We start from the raw sequence: 20,634 nt of genomic DNA on the forward strand, positions 1-20,634 counted from the left end.
CACTATGTTTTCAAACATCCGTAGGATGATTATTCCCAAACTTATAATACCGGTACGTAACTTTTTGATCCAACTAGGAATTTTGTAAATTGAATTGTTAAATAAAGTTTATAAAAAACAAAAAAAACAAAAAACATTTTGATCTGACGTGTTTCCGGTTTCTGCTAAGTGCTGTCCCATTCCTATTTCTACCATTTGGAGCCCTCATACCCACTCACACTTAATCACGTACAGCTGACGTCACTAAAGTCAGTGAGGGTTCAGGGCTGGAGGGTTTAGGGTGGAGATTGGAATTCAGCCAGTGTGGGCTGACTGGCACACATGCTCCAGCTTGCATTGCACGAGGGGTCTACTTTCTCAGCGCAACGTCATGGACACTCTGGCCACTGCGAGAAAGATAATTGGCCATTTCAAACATTCTCCATTGGCCTACTCCTGTCTGGAAGATAAACAGCGGGAGCCGAAGATGGACGTCAAGCGTTTACAGCAGGAGTGCAAGTGAGATGGAACAGCAGCCTAGACATGTTGCAGAGAATCCTGGAGCAAAAGCAGCCTCTGTTGCTTCTTAAGATTCAGAATCGATTATCAAGATTTGATCCAATTCAAGTCCGATATCGATTTGCGTTAGTGTTTTTAAAACAGTTTTTTGAGCTGTTGCATGAATTATGACTGTAGTTATGAAACATATTAATACTAGTATTATATTGAGAATCAACAGCAAGTATTGGCAGCTAATGATGCTGTAAGGACCAATCAGCTCCCAGAATGCTGATAGAACTGCTTTCAGAAACATCCTGGGGCAGAATTATCAAACAGATCCAGGGAGGAAACAAGACGTATGAAATTGGTTTTATTTTTTCCCACATTCCGTTTTAATTTTTTCCATTTTCGGTCTATTTCAGTTTTTTATTTTTGAGGATTTGGTTTTTAGTATTTTTATGCATATTTAACCCTGAGACAGTATATAATGTAATGAGATATAGACAATTCATGCAACTATAAGTGAAAACTTTAATGTTTTCGTACCTTTAAGCATATTTGAAGGCAAAAGCATGGCACCAGTTATTCTCGTGTCCAACAAAACATTCCTTTTTAGGGTATAAACAAAAAAATACCAAAAGTTGTAATGATGAAAAAAAAATTAAAAAAATCAATCTTTAGATGTACAAATCGATTTTAAGGAATTAATATGAGAATCGATTTAAATCGGAAATCGATTTTTCTCTGAACCATGAAGAGGTCTTCAGGTGCTAAAGCCTGCTCACTGCTCTTATTCTCAGGAATGATTCAAATAAATAAAAACACTCAGTTTGTAGCTATAACAATTATTTGTTTAATTATTTTGGATGGTTTGGGCGTAAATCCTCTTCAAGTCATGAGATATCCATGTGACAATAGCGTCTGTTAATAAAACCATACCATAATTAAGACAAAATAGAAATAAAACATGAACTAAACAAAAATGACATATCTTATAAAATAGAATGAAATAAAACAAGTAGATGTGTCGAGTTGGGCCTCAATGTTCTGACGGGCCTCAGACGGCCACAAGATGTAGCTATAATGTGTTTAAAACATATTAAAAGTCGGTCTTATGTCTTGAACAGAAGAAATGTCATTGTTCATCAGCGTTAAATAAAGGGAATGCAGGATCTGCAGAAGAATATCTCTTTCTAACTTATTTCCACAGAAACAAAGGATGATTTTGAACAGTTGCTTCCAAGAACAGTGAAGTTCTTTGGTTTGCGTCAAGTACCAGAAGTGATTTGTAAAAGTAAGGACATGTGTGCTTGGTAGATCATTTTTTTGTTGTGACAATGCTTCTTGGCAATAAACCTTATACAATAAACAATAATACTGTTTATTTCCCTTCAAAATAATAAATGGTAAGGGGTGTGTGTGTGTGTGTGTGTGTGTGTGTGTGTGTGTGTGTGTGTGTGTGTGTGTGTGTGTGTGTGTGTGTGTGTTCAGGGCAGCAGGATCCCGTCTCTTTCAGTGGAAGCGCAGACGTTTCTCCGTCAAAAAGCGCTTCTCTTCCTCTTCAGAGACCTGGTTTCCTTTCACGCTGTGGAAACATCATCACACGTTGAGAGACCAGTCTGAGACGACGGTTCCTGAACATCCGAACACGGCTGAATGCTAATATGATGCCGTATGTTAAGTTATGAATCTGAAACAAACCACTGACTTCAGGGGAGAATCCCTGTAATGCAGCACATGTTAGAAGATCTGAGCTACAACTTGAACACTGCTAAGAGAAAAGGGCAGGTATTTATCATCCATGAGCTATTATTACAAGTGAACTCAGACTGCTTCATCTTAGATACATAGAATTGATAATATAATTGATATAATTGTCCATGTTTTTACATGATAAACTGTGTTGCTCATGATTCACCCGGTGTACACTTGTGTACATCCTACGGAAGAGTATTAGGGCCAGGCAGGAGAAAAATAAAAATATTTTAGAGGAAGAAGATTTTTTTTTCATTATGCACTTTGAGAAAAAAGTCTAAATTTTGAGATTAATGTTGAAGTACAATTTCGAGAATAAAGTTGAAATGTTGAGGAAAAAAAGTCAACCTTCTGAGACTATAACAAACATCACATGTGACTGTCTTTACAAAATGCCTCGTAGGCCTATAGACACTCCAAGGATGTAAGTTAGTTGTTAGTTACAGCTGCTGCTGCAGAGCTGTCAGTCTCTTTGCTAACTGGATTTAATGGGCCAGAGGAGACATTTACACTTTATTCACCAAATTGTATTTCAACATTAATCTCAAAATTTCGACTTTTTTCTTGAAGAGCACAATAAAAAAAAAAACCTTCCCCTCTCAAATATCTTTTCTCCTGCATGGCCCTAATACTCTTCCAGATCAATTCAGCGATCAGTTATAATATTTATGCCAACGCAGAGAACGGACAGGATGTTACTGCGAATAGAAACATGGAGCCTGCTTTCTGCTGGGTGACACCATGTATAGACCATAACGTAGCTTACAGGGTTTCCTGTAGGTGTGAAGATGAAATCACGTTTATGACATTTATGACATTTATGGCGCTTTTCCACTGGTACTCAGCTCGACTCGACTCAACTCGGTTTGGTTCTTTTCCACCAGGGGTCTAACGTGCCGAGTAGATACTTTTCTGTAACTATTCTGCCGAGGTTCTAAGCTGCTGAGTCGGCTGTATCTGACATCATCACACTACAGGCCACCGATTGGTCGGGGGGTTGGAGTCAGACGTCTGAGTCAGGAGGAGGAAATCAGAGAAAGAGACTCTGACGGATTCTTGTTCATTTTATTCCACCAGCAACAGCAGCAAAAGTCTGTTTCATGATCCAACTCTGAGGGTCAGATGTTCATAAACCTGGTGCTGAGGAGAGAATTAAAAAGGGATCTAGACGGTGATAAGGAACGACCAGATCTACCAGGAGCTCTGTCTCTTCATAGCTGCTCGCGGCTCCAGCTGACTTTTCAGCAGGACCGAGACAAACTAAAAAAATTTTAAAAAAGCGTCACCGCTTGAAGCTTCTCTCACTCTCATTTTTTAACCTGATATCAAACACAAGCCACAGACCCAGCAGCACATCTATCATCTCCTCCAGGTTCTACATCTTTAGTGTTGTTGTCTTCTTCCTTTAGATACTCAATCAAATACGTCTCAGCAGTTTCACTCCAACCTCCTAACTTCTGCTCCAGGTGCTGAATTGTAGTGGAAAAGAAACCAGGCCGAGTTGAGATGAGTAGAGCCAAGTAGGCGCTAGTGGAAAAGCGTTATACGTTTATCTGATGGGACAAACAAGTAACTGGGTACAGCACAGAAAGCTTGTCCTGGATCCGTCAGGCCTGGCAGCTTTTCTCAGTCTCAGCTCATAAACTCCATTTGTTCTGAGACAGTAAATGTTCCATGTTTTCACTTGGAAAATGAAGAATTTCCAGTCATTTTGCAAATGATAGCAAAATACCAAAATATATTGTTAGAAAAATAACACATTCAAGAGCGTGCATCCCTCTGTGCAGACATATTCACGTGCAATGACTATTGAGTCATATTAAAGTGACCCTCACCATATCTCTTTGAGCTCTGCGTTGTTGGTTAGACCGTCTGCAAGGATTTGGATCCCGTCCACAGTTAACCGGTTACTGATCAACCTGCAGACAAACGGACACAGCAAGCCAAGTGTTGAAATCACCATCCCATTCCCATCGGCAACAGTGTTGTGCATGAACGAGTTCAATGAACACGTTCATTTCTGTGAGAATGTTGAACTGAACGCATCATATTTGCAAATAAAGAACTTGAACGTGAACTTGTTCATTCTGCAGATCATGAACTGGAACTTGAACAGTTCAGATTCACAGCTTCACTGTTTAGGTCCAATTATTACGGAATAATCCTTCTCATTTCACCAGCCGGCGGCACATTTAAAATACTGGACGAGACGACGACTTCACATTACCCACAATGCAGTGCACACTAGCATAACAACGGGCACCATCTCCATGGCAACGGTGGCCCGAGCCCGGTGCATCTTTACATGACCAGTGAAGAGAGAGACGTTGCAGACGCAGCGTCAGCGAGACGTCAGATGATGATCCTTATTATTATCTGCAGGAATTTTACACAGTGGCCACGGTTACATGATGTTTTTTAATTCGGAATTAATTATTTAATTATTCAGAATTAAATAATTCAGAAATAAACAATTTTCCTTCGAGTTTACATGGAAATAGTAATTCCGAATTGAGGTTTACATGGAAACAGGTTTGATGGTCTTTCTCCAATTCCTCTCCAGGTCTGGGGGTTGGGAAGGTTCTGATTGGATAGGGGGGGGACCGGAAGTTAAACTACCGGAAGAAAAACTAACTTAGCTGCTACAACTTTGAAAAGCTCACAATTTTTATGTTTCCTGTTTCCATCTGTTCTTTTAAATATTTCTATTTATTAAATAAATGGTCTCTGCTCTTGACCAGCGTTTACTGCTGCTGCATCTTGAAACTTTGTTTGGAAAACCAGCCCAGCGCGGAATATAAGCGTCATGGAGACAGACGGGGGAGGGAACGAGCAGAAAGAAAGACCGGAATTAATTTAAAGAGGAATGAGTTTATACATGATCGTGGAATTATCCTATTCAGATTTAAAATCTGAATAAACCAGCCACTTAAGAATACACTGTGCGATATTTTAAATCGTATGAGACTGCCCCATCTCACACTGCACGACTAGATCGAGGAGTTCAAAAGTTCAGAGCCCACGATTTATGGTCTCACACTGTACGAGCCGATGCTCTGATGCGACCCGTCTGCTCACACTATACGATCATAATCCTCCCGTCGGACCTCTGTGTACTGGAACTCGAGGCCGGTTTTGGGGCACGGGTAGGCTGTTCCAGCCCAAACGTGCGTCCTGCCCACCCGATCAAAGGTTATGGGATCCTTTATTTTTTTTATATATATAAAAAATCCCAAAATATCTGTACCGTTTCTGATTGGGTCGGCACTGCGCATCATTTTTAGAAACAACAATGAACGCATACCGCAAAAGTTGTGTCTCGCGGAGCAACCCGGTGTCCCAGCAAAATGAGAAGAGAAAAAAGAGTTGTTCCGAACAGTACAGCACAATGATAAAAACGAAATCACATTATGGGCGATTTTTATTATTTCACTTTAGTTTATAATTCATCTTCATTGTGGCATCATATAACACTGTTTTAGTCATTTTTGTGCACTTTTCGGCTCATTATATTGTATTTTTCTACATATTTGGGAAGACGAGGTTGCGCCAACATTGTATGACGTCAGGTTTGTTTACATCAGGGGCCGCTGTTATTGGTCCAGCGCGATCACGTGACGCGTCCGAAGCGCTCCTCGACACAGAAGCCGCTGGAAATAGTCCCGCTATTAAAATAACGATCTTGAAAATACTTCCCAAAAATCCGAGTTCAAACTTTTATCCTATGCTTAACATTAATAGCTCTTTTTTTTAAAGTGAAAAGAATTTACACGCAGGAGGTGGGAACGAGATGAAACGAAAAGGTGGGTGACCTGACGGCCTACAGCAGACAGCGCACACACTGAAGGCTGATTCATGGTTCCGCGTTAAACCAACGCAGAGCCTACGGCGCAGGGTACGCGGCGATGCGCACCTTACGTGGAAATGCGGTCTTTTTTTGCTATTAAAACATGATTTGTAATGTGAATTTGCAACACTTAAACTACAAATAATAGTTTTTGAGGTGACATCAGAGATTGCGCATGCTCTCTGTGAAAGGATGAGGTAAATCGGGTCGCAGCACTGCTTCAACTGAGCGATGCCTTCACGAGGAGCGGCCAGGATTTCAAACATGCTTGATTTTCTTGCGACCTCACGATTTGTGATCGGGAGCTCGTCGTGAGGTGTTAATCTCTCGTCGTTACCCCAAGTACACTGCACGAGGCACGACCAACGATTGGGTCAAAATCGGGCCCGATCAAAAAAAAGTCACATGACTGGAAAATCGGCTCAAAACGAGCCGATAATCGCACAGTGTCTGTCCGGCTTTACTTCGGAATTAAGTTTAATTCGGAATGGCCATTTTCATTCGGAATTAGGTGTTTACATGGTAATTATTACTCATTTTAAATCGGATTTAATTTTAATTCTGAATTAAAGAGGAATTAAACTTCCCATGTAAACGCACACATCGTCTCCCAAAGAGTCCTTTCTGTGCAAATTCTGTCCACCTGTGCTGAGAAAACAAGTCAGAGCGTCTGCCTCGTCAACTTCACATTAGAAACGTCATGTGGAGTTAAAGCATCCGTCCAGTGTGAGAAAATATCTGCAAGTCCTTGACAATCAAACAAAGTCAAGAAGACCAGGAAGACCCAACAGCCCCAAACGATCCCAGTCCCACTGCTGCTCCTTCAGGGGGAGGATTTACCTGCAACAGGTAGAAACACTGATAATGGACTACATTGTTGGAGATTTACAACCTCTGAGGAAAGTTGAAAAGCCACTAGGACAATAATGATTGTATAGTGAACAGTTTTAGGATAGGGGGGTGGTTTCATTCCAGGGCCGGATTTAGCGAGGCCCACTAAGGTGGGCAGACTGAAATGTAGGGTGGGCGACACGAAAACATTTGGGGAGGTCAAACCCCCCGAAATGCACAGAAAACTATGCTATCATCATATCAGTTCATCTATCTTCTCCTTCTTTGACCAACAGTATGTTAACCCAATTGCCCTTCCTGACACTACCCTCTGCATTTACCCGGGCCTCGGACCGGCACTAATAGGACACTGGCTTGTGCCCTGTTGAGGCTGCATTTATTTTATGTTTTTTGCTTTTTTTTTTTAAATCAATCAATCGTACCCTACGGCGTAGGCTCTGCGTGGATTTAAAAGGTCCTGCGGCAGGCTGGCGGCTCCAGAGCCTGCACAGCACAGCAGCCACCGCCACCCGCACTGGCGCTCTCCACCCTCGCTGGGATGGAGAGAGGCGTCTCGGAGGCTTTTCCTTATAGGCTGAAAGAAACGATGCATGTCGGCGAATCGGCGATGTCGCTCTCTTTCTTGATACCAGCAGAGTGGGCAGACGAGAGCACTGAGGCAGTGATTATAAACTTTATTTTCTTTTAGACAAAAAAACACTGAAATGTATTTTCTCATGTTGTGTGTTTGAGCATGTAGAACTCCTGATTGGTGGACCTGTTGCTGGAGGCGTGGTTATGTGTAGGGGGTTTTCGAAACGGCTCATTCTCCCTCAAGCCTGAATTATGGTTCTGCGTTAAATCGACGCAGAGCCTACGGGTACCCTACTCTGCGTTGGTGTGACGCGGAACCATAAATCAGCCTTCAGTGTGTGCTCTGTGTGCTGTTCCGAACACGTGTTGTGCTCATTTTGCTTGGACTTCGGGTCCACTTTTGCCGTATGCGTTCATTGTTGTTTCTAAAAATGATGCGCAGTGCCCACCCAATCAGAAACCGTACAGATATTTTGTGATATTTTTTTATATATATAAAAAAATGTAATTATAAAAAATAAAGGATCACATACCCTTTGATTGGGTGGACAGGACGCACGTTTGGGTGGGCACAGCCCACCCCTGCCCCCCCCTAAAACCGGCCTTGTTTCATTCGTACTTCTCACCTAAAAATATTGAAATTAACTGAATTTGAACTAGTTCAAAGTGAAAATGGTGAACTATGTGAACTGTTCATTTTTAAACTATGTGAACTGAACTTTGAACTAGTTCATAAGAAGTAGGAACTTGCACAACACTGTCGGCAGCATCCCAGTTCCAACCCCGGTGACGTGTGGTGAATAGTGATCTGTGCTTCCTCACCAGAGGTGCCGGAGACCTGTGTTGGCTTGAATCAACCCGGCCAAGTGTGGAGCCGCGTCGTCGGCCAGCTCGTTCTGCACCAACCTGCAGGGTACAAGCACCATGGTCACTGACACGCTGGAGCCGGGGACCAAAAGATACAGCTCAGTTCAAACACCGGCGTACCAGAATATCCTCAGGACTCGGTTCTCCTTCAGAGCTTTTGCCAGGAAAATCCCTCCTTTTGATGAAATGCCATTGGCTGACAGACTAAAGTACAAACAAGAGGAACAGTTAGAGACCGTGCATGTTCACTAGGGCTGTCAAATGATTCATTTTTTTATTTGCGATTAAATCGCATGTTGTCCATAGTTAAAGCGACACTACGTAACTTTTCCACCTTAATATAATATTTCATCATCATCATTGTGATGGTACATCAACTTCCAACAGGTTTAATGAACCTCTGTCATGGTCTGAGGGGTCTGTATCGCCTTCACTGGCTCTATGTAACTTGGAGGAGCATGGTAGGAACCCTGCCACACTACTGGTAAAGCACTACCGCTTTTGTCCAAAGGAGACGCCAAACTCAACAAAAGCTGAAAGGTACGTTGTGCTGCTTTAACTCGCGATTAATCGTATATTAATCGCACATTTATTCACACATTTTTTGCTGTTCCAAATTACCTTAAGGTATTTTTTAAATGTTTTTAATACTGTTAACAACATGAGAAAGGGCAAATATGCTGCTTTATGCCAATGTTTATTCAACTTTCCACAAAAAAAGCTTTTGACATGAATGTAACATTCCTTCATAAATACAAACACAATGTAGTCCCCAACTTTACAGTTGTAAAGACTAACTTAAGATTCCTTGTTTTTTAAGCAGCTCAATGTAAAACAATGAACCATACGCGTCACAAACATTGTACAAGAAGTGCATTGGTCAGTTAAATCCTCCCTGTAATTATGTCTAACCTCATATGGAGGAAAATAAAAGGCTCAAAAAATATCCCCTTCTCCTTAGTGGGATCAAAACAGGGGGATTCAAAAACTAAATGACAAACAAATAAAGTGCATATTTAACAGCAGGGAGTAACTCAACCTGTAAAGTGCAGACTTGTTCACCTTTTTTTGCAAAGTGCTATCCAGCGTTGTCTGTTTTTGACCGGGGTGGGGGCTATTACTGCATCAGTCGTGTGTTTGGCTGCTAGTGGTATTTGAGACTCGACGTACTTCAATGGTAATTCATTTCAAATCGACATGCAAATAACTTTAGTCTTGTCCAGTGAACCATCTGCATCTTTTTGAAAGTGAACTAGCTGTTCAAAAGTCCCTTTTCATTCTCTATCTTTCCTCGCTTTTCAAAAAAGTTCATGCAGTAATCCACCATACTTTTCCTCAAGCTACGGTGCCGTCGCCCGCCACAAATTAGATAATGCACGTTTTTTTTAGTTTTTTTTTAGTCTTAGGCTATTTCAGGGGTCAGCAACCCGCGGCTCTAGAGCCGCATGCAGCTCTTTAGCGCTTCCCAATGGCTCCCTGGAGCTTTTTCAAAAATCTTTGACCTTTTTTTTCCTTTTTTCCTCTTATTTTTTCCTTTTTTCTTTTTTTCTTCTTTTTTTTCTTTTTTTCTCTTTTTTTCTTACTTTTTCCTTTCCTTTTTAATCTCGACATTTTGACTTTTTTCTCAACATTTCGACTTTTTTCTCAAGATTGTACTTCAACATTAATCTCGACATTTCGACTTTTTTCTTGAAGTGCATAATGAAAAAAAAAATCTTCCCCCAGTTATAACTAATATAGACACATGTGTTGCCTTCATTCTAAGGCTTATACAAGACTTTAAATTTTTTGCGGCTCCAGACATATTTGTTTTTTGTGTTTTTGGTCCAATATGGCTCTTTCAACATTTTGGGTTGCCGACCCCTGGACTATTTACACCCAGGTGCAAGTACTGATGCGTGGGCTATTTACACCCTGCTACCGATATCAATGTATGCTATTTGCACCCATGTATTATTAGAATTTTTTTTTTTTTAAATGATTTATAAAAAAAAAAATCATCAGCTCAACAGTGATTGACAGGTATTCACATCAATTTTGATAAACTTCATTTAATCTCTTCAAAATATCTTACAATGACATAAGAGCAAAAATTGTTCATACAAAAGTGTGAGAGCAGACGTTTTCCTGGCTCTACTGTTTGACATGGTTCCAATTTTAGAGTGGTGCACATGCGCATGGGCAACGCATTTGTTTTCATATCTCAACAGGGTCTGAATAGCTCAGCTAGTCACTCGGTTTTTTTTATCCTGCGCGTTAAAAAAATTATCTGCGTTGAGAGGACGTTAACGCGTTAACTTTGACAGTCCTAATTTTCACCCATCCTCCCTCCATCCGTCCCTTTGTTGGCCTCCCCTACCTGAGGTTGGTAAGACTTGGGTGGTTCCTCAAAGCTTCAGCAAAGGCTTGGGCTCCCTCATCCCCGATGCTGTTTCCCCACATCCTGGAACAGAAGAAAACATCCAGCTCTGTGTCGGGGCCCCGCCTGTTGTGCACCGCCGGCTCATGTACTTACCCCACATCAAATATGGAGGTGCTCTTCTGAATGGCTCTGGCCAAATACCTCCCACCCACACTCGTGATCTTGTTCTTACCAATCCTAAAGGTGAAGTAATGATACGCTGAATATAAAGATTACAACTATAACACATTACTCGTAATTATTTTCATGTTATATTTGTACAAGTTGGGAACATACTTGACGATTGCCAGCTTGGGGCATTCCTCAATGATGCGGGCAACAAGCTTGGCTCCTGCATCTGTGATGCGATTGTTGTAAAGCCTGAAGATAGAAATAACATTTACAGCTGGATCAGTTTTTATTAGTCAGTCAAGTTTTTTTGTTTCTTTCTGTCTGCATATATATTAATGGTTAATACCATGTTGGTAAAAGCCTAAGGCATATATATATATATATATATATATATATATATATATATATATATATATATATATATGCATTTTTAGTATATAATAAATATCATATATATTTTAATATATCATATTTTTTTTTTATGTGAAGGGGTGGGGGATTAGTACGGAAGAGTATTAGGGCCATGCAGGTGAAAACATATTTGTGAGGGGAAGATTTTTTTTTATTGTGCACTTCGAGAAAAAAGTCCAAATGTCGAGAAAAAAGTCGAAATGTCAAGATTAATGTTGAAATACAATTTCGAGAAAAAACTCGAAATTTCGCCTTTTTTCTCAACATTTCAACTTTTTTCTCGACATTTCGACTTTTTTCTCAACATTTCAACTTTTTTCTCAAAATTGTACTTCAACATTAATCTCAACATTTCGACTTTTTTCTCGAAATTGTACTTCAACATTAATCTCGACATTTTGACTTTTTTCTCAAAGTGCATAATAAAAAAAAAACTTTTTATTTTTATTTTTCTCCTGCCTGGCCCTAATACTCTTCCGTATGATTAGTCAGTCAAGTTTGACGGATGTCTAATGTTTCCAAACTGCTCTGATGCGGACCATCTGGCCGTAATAACTCATTTAAAGTAACATAGCATGGTTGTTAAAATAAAACACATAATATCATTCGTATTAGTAAATATAAGTAATGTCTCGCTGTATTAAATCAACTAACATGAAAAATGTTCACTCACCCCAAGATCTCCACAATTTTGTGTTTACACAGCTCTTCTGCCAGAACCTCGATGCTGCTGTCTGACAGGTTGTTGACACACAATCTGGAAGCACAATGGAAAGACTGAGAATGAATCCAGATCCCTTTCAGCAGGGCTGTAAGGGACTGGGCTTCTCCAACATTTATGCACCGCTTGGTTTTCCATACAGGCATCAACAATCCTCACACGTGGGGCGGGGGCATAAAAATGATCTCGGTCAGGTTATAGCTCAAGAAACACTAGTTACACCAGGCTGCACCCAGGGCGCAGGCCAAGCAACACACACACACACACACACACACACACACACACACACACACACACACACACAAAGAGAGAGGAAGTATTAGGGCCATGCAAGAGAAAAAATATTTGAGAGGGAAGATTTTTTTTATTGTGCACTTTGAGAAAATAGTCGAAATGTCGAGGAAAAAGTCGAAATGTCGATATTAACTTTTTTCTCGAAATTGTACTTCAACATTAATCTCAACATTTCGACTTTTTTCTCGTAGTGCATAATGAAAAGAAATCTTCCTCTTCTAAAATATTATTTTTATTTTTCTCCTGCCTGGCCCTTATACTCTTCCGTACACTAGTGATTAGGGGTGTAACGATACACTAATCTCACGATACGTTACGATACACGATATTGAGGTCGATAACGATACGATATTATAGCAGTATTTTTTTAACAACCTTGAATGAGGAACATATGACTGGAATAAATGATCTTTTATTTGAAAGACACAAAATACAAAACAATGCTGTGCGTTTGCCCTATTGTTACAGTTTGTAATGCTTTATAACTGTTTAAGTTTTAAAGAGAAAGCCAGGCCAACCATTTTCCACAAACTGAACTAAAAGTAAATGTCAGGTTTGCATTATGCATCTTCAGTTTCATACAAGTACAAATATTTTGCCACAAACTGAATAGTTTCTCTCATGTATGATTTGACTTTTTTCTTTTCCAGAAATTTAACAACTAAAATTAAATAAATAAATAAAAGTAAATAAATACATACAATTTTACATCATAAAAAAGATTGATTCATGCTCACCTTATAAGTGTAAGCGGAGATTTATTTTTGTTAAGAAGGTTATTTTGGTAATTCAGGGTTCATTATTTTATAAATATATTCTTTATACCCCTCCTTGAACCGCCACCTTACTGTGGTGGAGGGGTTTGTGTGCCCGAGTGATCCTAGGAGCTATGTGGTCAGGGGCACTTACGCCCCTGGTAGTGTCTCCCATGGCAAACAGGTCCTAGGTGACGGGCCAGACTAAGAGCGGTTCACAACCTTGTCATGAAGAAGAAGACATCGAGGACCGCTACGTCGCCCGTCGCGTGAGGTTGAGAGATACCGGCTAGAGATAGTCGGGCTCACCTCCACACATAGCTTGGGCTCTGGAACCCAGCTCCTTGAAGGGGGCTGGACCCTCCACTACTCTGGAGTTGCCCAGGGTGAGAGGCGGCGGGCTGGTGTAGGCTTGGTTATAGCCCCTCAGCTCAGCCGCCATGTGTTGGAGTTCACCCCGGTGAACGAGAGGGTCGCTTCCCTGCGCCTTCGGGTCGGGAAAAGGTCTCTCACTGTTGTTTGTGTCTACGGGCCGAACAGCAGTGCAGAGTACCCGGCCTTCTTGGGGTCCCTGGGAGGGGTACTGGATAGTGCTCCAACTGGGGACTCCATTGTTCTACTGGGGGACTTCAATGCTCATGTGGGCAATGACAGTGATACCTGGAGAGGCGTGATTGGGAGGAACGGCCTCCCCAATCTGAACCCGAGCGGTGTTTTGTTGTTGGACTTCTGTGCTAGTCACAGTTTGTCCATAACAAACACCATGTTCAGGCATAAGGGTGTCCATCAGTGCACGTGGCACCAGGACACCCTAGGCCGGAGGTCAATGATCGACTTTGTTGTTGTTTCATCTGACCTTCGGCCGCATGTCTTGGACACTCGGGTGAAGAGAGGGGCTGAGCTGTCCACTGATCACCACCCGGTGGTGAGTTGGATGCGCTGGCGGAGGAGGAGATTGGACCGACCGGGCAGACCCAAACGGATTGTGAGGGTCTGTTGGGAACGTCTGGCTGAGCCCTCTGTCAGGGACATCTTCAACTCTCACCTCCGAGAGAACTTCTCTCGGGGAACGGGGGAGGCGGGGGACATTGAGTCCGAGTGGACCATGTTCTGTGCCTCCATTGTCGACGTGGTGGCTCGAAGTTGTGGTCGCAAGGTCTCCGGTGCCTGTCGTGGCGGCAATCCTAGAACCCGGTGGTGGACACCGGCAGTACAGGATGCCGTCAGACTGAAGGAGTCCTATCGGGCTATGTTGGCCTATGGGACTCCTGACGCAGTAGATGGTTACCGGCAGGCCAAGCGAGCCGCGGCTCGGGCAGTCCTGGAGGCAAAAACTCGGGTCTGGGAGGAGTTCGGGGAGGCCATGGAGGAAGACTTTCGGTCAACCTCGAGGAAATTCTGGAGGACCGTTCGGCGCCTCAGAAGGGGGAAGCAGTACTCTGCCTGCACTGTTTATGGTGTATGCTGTTGACCTCGACTGGGGACATCGTCGGACAGTGGAAGGAATACTTCGAGGATCTCCTCAACCCGACTGACATGCCTTCCACTGAGGAAGCAGAGATCGGGGACTCTGGGGCGTGCTCATCCATCACCCAAGTCGAGGTCACCGAGGTGGTTCGTAAGCTCCTCAGTGGCAGGGCACCGGGGTTGGATGAGATTCGCCCTGAGTACCTCAAGTCTCTGGATGTCGTAGGGCTGTCTTGGTTGACACGCCTCTTCGACATTGCATGGAGGAAGGGGACAGTACCGCTGGAGTGGCAAACCGGGGTGGTGGTCCCTCTGTTTAAAAAGGGGGACCGGAGAGTGTGTTCCAACTATAAGGGGATCACACTTCTCAGCCTCCCCGGGAAAGTCTACTCCAGGGTACTGGAGAGGAGAATACGGCCGATAGTTGAACCTCGGATTCAGGAGGAACAATGCAGTTTTCGTCCCGGTCGCGGAACACTGGACCAACTCTACACCCTCCGCAGGGTGCTCGAGGGTTCATGGGAATTTGCCCAACCAGTCTACATGTGTTTTGTGGATCTGGAGAAGGCGTTTGACCGTTCCCTCGTGCCATTCTGTGGGGGGTGCTCTGTGAGTATGGAGTCCGGGGCCCTCTATTAAGGGCTGTCCGGTCTCTGTATGATCGGAGTAGGAGTTTGGTTCGCATTGCCAGCAGTAAGTCAGACTTGTTCCCGGTGCATGTTGGACTCTGGCAGGGCTGCCCTTTGTCACCGGTCCTGTTCATAATTTTTATGGACAGGATTTCTAGGCGCAGCCAGGGGCCGGAGGGGATCCGGTTTGGGAACCACGGGATTTCGTCTCTGCTTTTTGCGGATGACGTTGTCCTGTTGGCTTCATTGGACCGGGACCTTCAGCATGTGCTGGGGCGGTTTGCGGCCGAGTGCGACGCGGCAGGGATGAGAATCAGCACCTCCAAGACCGAGGCCATGGTTCTCCATCTGGAAAGGGTGGCGTGCCTTCTCCGGGTGGGTGGAAAAGTCCTGCCTCAGGTGGAGGAGTTCAAGTATCTCGGGGTCTTGTTCACGAGTGAGGGAACGATGGAGCGGGACATTGACAGACGGATCGGTGCAGCGTCCGCAGTTGTGCGGTCGATGTACCGGACCGTCGTGGTGAAGAAGGAGCTGAGTCGAAAGGCGAAGCTCTCGATTTACCGGTCAATCTATGCACCTACCTTCACCTATGGTCATGAACTTTGGGTAGTGACCGAAAGGACAAGATCGCGGATACAAGCGGCCGAGATGAGTTTCCTCCGCAGGGTGGCTGGACGCTCCCTTAGAGATGAGTTTCCTCCGCAGGGTGGCTGGACGCTCCCTTAGAGATAGGGTGAGGAGTTCGGTCACCCGGGAGGAGCTCGGAGTCGAGCCGCTGCTCCTTCACATTGAGAGGAGTCAGCTGAGGTGGCTTGGGCATCTGTACCGGATGCCTCCTGGACGCCTCCCTAGGGAGGTGTTCCAGGCATGTCCCACCGGGAGGAGACCCCGGGGAAGATCCAGGACACGCTGGAGAGACTATGTCTCTCGGCTGGCCTGGGAACGCCTCGGACTCCCCTCGGAGGAGCTGGAGGAAGTGTCTGGGGTGAGGGAAGTCTGGGCATCTCTGTTGAGGCTGCTGCCCCCGCGACCTGGGAACGGATAAGCGGCGGACAATGGATGGATGGATGGATGGATGGATGGATGGATGGATGGATGGATGGATGGATGGATGGATGGATGAATAGATATTCTTTATATTCGGATGTAAATCAGGGACTATAATTACACTGGTCAGTTTATCTGTAGTGATTAGTATGTTTTAGATTGGGCGGAGTGATACGCCACATTACGGCACTAGGTGCTGTGTTGATGTTCTAAAATCCTACACTGTTGAGGGACATTAAAGTACACTGGAACTCAGCAAAAGTTCTCCCCGTGTTTATCCTACTCACGACCCGAAAAAGGTTTAATTTAATAAGGCAAGGCTTAACTCTACACCAGCCATACATAAGTAAAAGTTCAGAGCTCAAAACCCTGCAAGAGTCCCGTGATCGGGACCGCAAAACAGTACTAGTTTCTTCTGAGCGGAGGAAGATTTTGGTCCGCGGGTCACGGCGCGGTCGGATGCGCGCTTCTGGTCAACATAATAGATTAATATTAATAACTCAATATCGCGATACAGTTTGTCACCTCCACGACACGTTTCGTGACGTTTTTGTATCGCGAAATTTCGTGGCACGATACATTGTTACACCCCTACTAGTGATGCACCGAAATGAACATTTGTGGCCAAAACCGAAACCGAAAATACAGTAATAATAAACACTTGGCAGCAGATGTCACCCCTCACCCCCCCTCACACACATAAAAAAAAATAATAATAATGTATATATGTATATATATAAATATAATATATTAATAAAATGAACACCAAAAGTATTTTTTTTGCTATTTTCGGCCGAACAATGTTGGTTACCGAACATTCGATGCATCACTTGCACACACAAACACTTGTAATGTAAAATCACTTTTCTTACCTCACAACCGTCATCTTGCAAAAGGACGGCTGAAGCTGCTTGACCCCGTAGTCACTAATGTTGTTGTTGTCCATGTCCAGACGCAGGAGTTTCTGGCGATGCTGCAGGACAAAGTTCAGAGCGGTGCAGTCCCCCGAGTACACGTTACAGTAGCCCAGCTTGATGAAGTGCACTGAGATGCCTTTTGCCGTCATCTTAGCGATGTCCTTGCTCCCCGTCTCAAAGATGCACCTGATCATCCAGAGGAAGTTGGGCAACACGTGAATCTTTTTGCCGTCCTCGCCGTTGTAGTGGGGTAAGCCCTGCAGGTGGAACTTGACACTAGTGGACAGGTACGACTTCAACAAAACCTGTTTCTTCTTTAATATGGAAGGGGAGAGCAGATGTCCCATCAGACCCATCTGAGTCTTTGCCAGCAGTCCACACAAGAACATGTTGGTGAACTGAAGGTGTTCATTAGTTGCAAATAGCTTCTTTTCACCAGGCTTTTCAGAGCGCTTTGTACAAAAAACTAAACACAACGGGTCTCTCCGCCTGCTGCACTCCGTGAAGAACTTGAGGATGGCGCTGGCATTGGCCCGCTCATCCAGCACGAGAGCAAACGCAGCCAAGAAAGACTGGAGGGTGATGTGGAGGAACTCAAAGGTAGCAGGGCTTCCTCCGGCGTCGTGGTCACTGAGAGGTCGAAGGAATCCCAGGGCCAAGTCGTCCTCTGTCAGACCACACTCATCCACCTCTTCTTGGCTGAAGAAGAAGTTCCCTCTCTCCAGACCCCCGAGTGCCAGCTTTGCAAATGCATCGAGAGATCTGAGCCCTGCTTTGAATGTGTCGGCAGCCGAGCGAACGCTCTTCTTCAGCAACGACGGACCGCGTGTTGCCAAACGGCTGAGGAACACTTCGGACAGCAGGAGGAAGATGTCCGTTAGCGTGATGGAGGTTTCGGGCAGATTGAAACTATCGTGCATGGTGTGAAGGTGCTTGAAGCTCTTGAAGACGATCCAGCAGAAGAGCGGGGTGGAGCAGAGGCCGCAGAGGTGGGGACTGGCGTCCAGCTGGACTGACACCAGCTCTCTGTGCTCCTGCTCCTTGAAGTGCAGGTCAATGTACGTCTTCATCTGATCCGGGGAGAACCCGCGCAGAGCCACCTTCTTCCTGATCACCCTGTGTTGGATTTCAATCCCTGTTCGGGCCGTCAGCACCTTCTTGGAGCCTTTGAGTAGTTTCCCACAGAGTAAGCTGATGAGCAGCTGAAGGGGGCTGGCCTTGTCCTCCGGGGAGACCACTTCTGGAACATCTACGAGGTCCACGTCCTCCTGGATCTCATCATAGCCGTCAAAGGTGAAGATCACCTTCTCAGGGAAGCGCAGGATGTAGTCAAAGACTTCGTTATCCGGATCGTGATCCGGATGGCAGTTGTATTTGAATAAAAGGTCTCTGAGGGAGATCTGCTCCGCCTCCTTGAAAATGCTGAACATCCTGCAGCGAAACTTGAAGAAGAAGATGGCGTCCGTCTGCAGCTCCTTCTTGGACCAGAGATTCTGGAGCTTCTGCAAGAGGATGGATTTTCCTACACCGGCATCCCCCATCACGTAAATGATTTCTCCTTGAGGGTTGAACAAATCATTGTCTCCTAGGAGCTGCTCTACACTCTCCAAGAGGCCCAGACATTCATTGCTGTCGTTGAAGAGCTCCATGACCGTGTCGGTGTAGAGGTCTTCCAGACGGGTCTCGTCTCGCTGTCCGTAGGACATGATGAAGCTGGTGTCCCTGCTCATCTCATGCCGCAGCTTCTGGCAGTATCTGCTGACTTAAGACAGGACAGTGTCAAACTAAATTATTGACCCATTTCATTGCTCAGGTACACAACAGGCTGATTAATTGATGAATATTTGGACCCTTGAACAAATATCTTGGGTGGGATGATTATCTAAAGTAACTACAACTATACCACCTGTGCAACAATTCTGCAGTCAAACATCGGAAACAATTGGGCCACTTTAGCAAAAGAAAGATATATTCTGCAGGCGATTGAAGGCTTGAAGCTGGGTGTACTGCACATACAACACAGTATGCAGTTATTAGTATTTATACCAAGGTCTGTGTGAATACTCAATTCTGATTGGCTGGCAAAACAAGTTAGGTCAAATTGACCAGGTCAAATGCACTTTTGTGTGAATACTTACTGGGGTCTGTGTTCACCACTGTCACATCTCTCATTTCATCGCTCGGGTTGTAGTTGATTTCTTTCAGCCATGGCTGGAGATCTATATATGCATCACATACTTTATATATGATGAAAATGAAGTATTCACAGGCTTCCTCCCCTTTGCACTGGACCAACTCCAAAATTTTGCGCACCTGGAAAACAATGACGGATGATCACTGATATGAAAGTCAACATAAACCACGTACACAACAAATGGACGGGCGAGGCTCTTCAACCTGGTCTGCTTTGGTGGCCGTTCGCTGGACGATCTCCTCATCCTCCTCGCAGAAGTATCCGGAGGCGCGCAGGTTGTCCAGGAGGCACTGGACGCTGCGCAGGCGGCCGACCAGGAGCTCCCTGTGGGCGGTGAGCAGGAGAAGGCACGGCATCGCCATGGCAACGGCACCACGCTCAGCCATGGCAACGGCACCACACTCAGCCATGGCAACGGCACCACACTCAGCCATGGCAACGGCCCCACACTCACATCTGGGCAAAGGATCACGAGTCAAGAGCGTGGAAGATCCTCGTGTTCGTTTGTCTGGTGCACCTTAAGAAAACCAGGGAACACAATCAAAGTTAATACAAATTTCTATTATATTGTGCACAATGTTTTCCAGCCGGAGGTACACTCTTCTCAAACCACATAGGTAGGAGAGAAATGAACACTGGCCACGGTTACATGATGTTTTTCAATTCGGAACTAATTATTCCGAATGAAATAATTCCGAATTAAACTATTTTCCTTTGAGTTTACATGGAAATAGTAATTCTGAATTGAGGTTTACATGGAAAACACGTTTGACGTTCTCCAATTCCTCTACAGGTCTGGGGGTTGGGAAGGTTCTGATTGGATAGGGAAGTTACGGAAGTTACGTCTACCGGAAGAAAAACTATCTTAGCCGCTACAACTTTGAAAAGCTCACAATTTTTATGTTTCCTGTTTCCATCTGTTCTGTTCCAGCGTTTACTGCATGCTGCCATCTTGAAACTTTGTTAGGAAAACCAGCCCAGCGGAGTATAAGCGTCATGGAGACAGACGGGCGAGGGAACGAGCAGAAAGAAAGACCGGGATTAATTTAAAGAGGAATGAGTGTATACATGATCTGGAATTATTCTATTCGGATTTAAAATCGGAATAAACCAGCCACTTACTTTGGAATTAAGTTTAATTCGAAATGGCCATTTTCATTCGGAATTAGGTGTTTACATGGTAATTTTTACTCATTTTAAATCGGATTTAATTTGAATTCTGAATTAAAGAGGAATTAAACCTCCCATGTAAACGCACTGACTGTGGTCATCAATCTACGGTAGTCATATTT

General features: G+C 44.2%; 1 protein-coding gene across 1 annotated transcript; it reads right to left on the reverse strand.

The window, feature by feature from the left end:
- Positions 1-864: 864 nt before the first annotated feature.
- LOC133424272 (nucleotide-binding oligomerization domain-containing protein 1-like) lies at positions 865-19,776 on the reverse strand. The gene is made up of 11 exons (XM_061714774.1): positions 19,546-19,776; positions 19,287-19,461; positions 17,104-18,910; positions 11,992-12,075; positions 11,073-11,156; positions 10,890-10,973; positions 10,734-10,817; positions 8,495-8,578; positions 8,330-8,413; positions 4,071-4,154; positions 865-2,065 (listed from the first exon to the last, which is right to left on the reverse strand). The coding sequence occupies exons 1-11, from the start codon at positions 19,774-19,776 to the stop codon at positions 1,993-1,995; spliced, it is 2,874 nt and encodes a 957-aa protein (XP_061570758.1). The 3' UTR covers positions 865-1,992.
- Positions 19,777-20,634: the final 858 nt, after the last annotated feature.

This window comes from Cololabis saira, chromosome 3 (assembly GCF_033807715.1).
Source record: "Cololabis saira isolate AMF1-May2022 chromosome 3, fColSai1.1, whole genome shotgun sequence".
NCBI classification, from domain to species: Eukaryota; Metazoa; Chordata; class Actinopteri; order Beloniformes; family Belonidae; genus Cololabis; species Cololabis saira.

Bases quoted from the DNA above. Each gene is read 5' to 3' on its own strand.
- LOC133424272 (XM_061714774.1), bottom strand. From the start codon at position 19,776: ATGGCTGAGTGTGGTGCCGTTGCCATGGCTGAGTGTGGTGCCGTTGCC. The intron at 18,911-19,286 runs GTAAGTATTCAC...TCCTGTCTTAAG, and splicing joins AGTGGTGAACACAGACCCCA to TCAGCAGATACTGCCAGAAG. The intron at 10,974-11,072 runs GTATGTTCCCAA...CTTCACCTTTAG, and splicing joins CCCAAGCTGGCAATCGTCAA to GATTGGTAAGAACAAGATCA.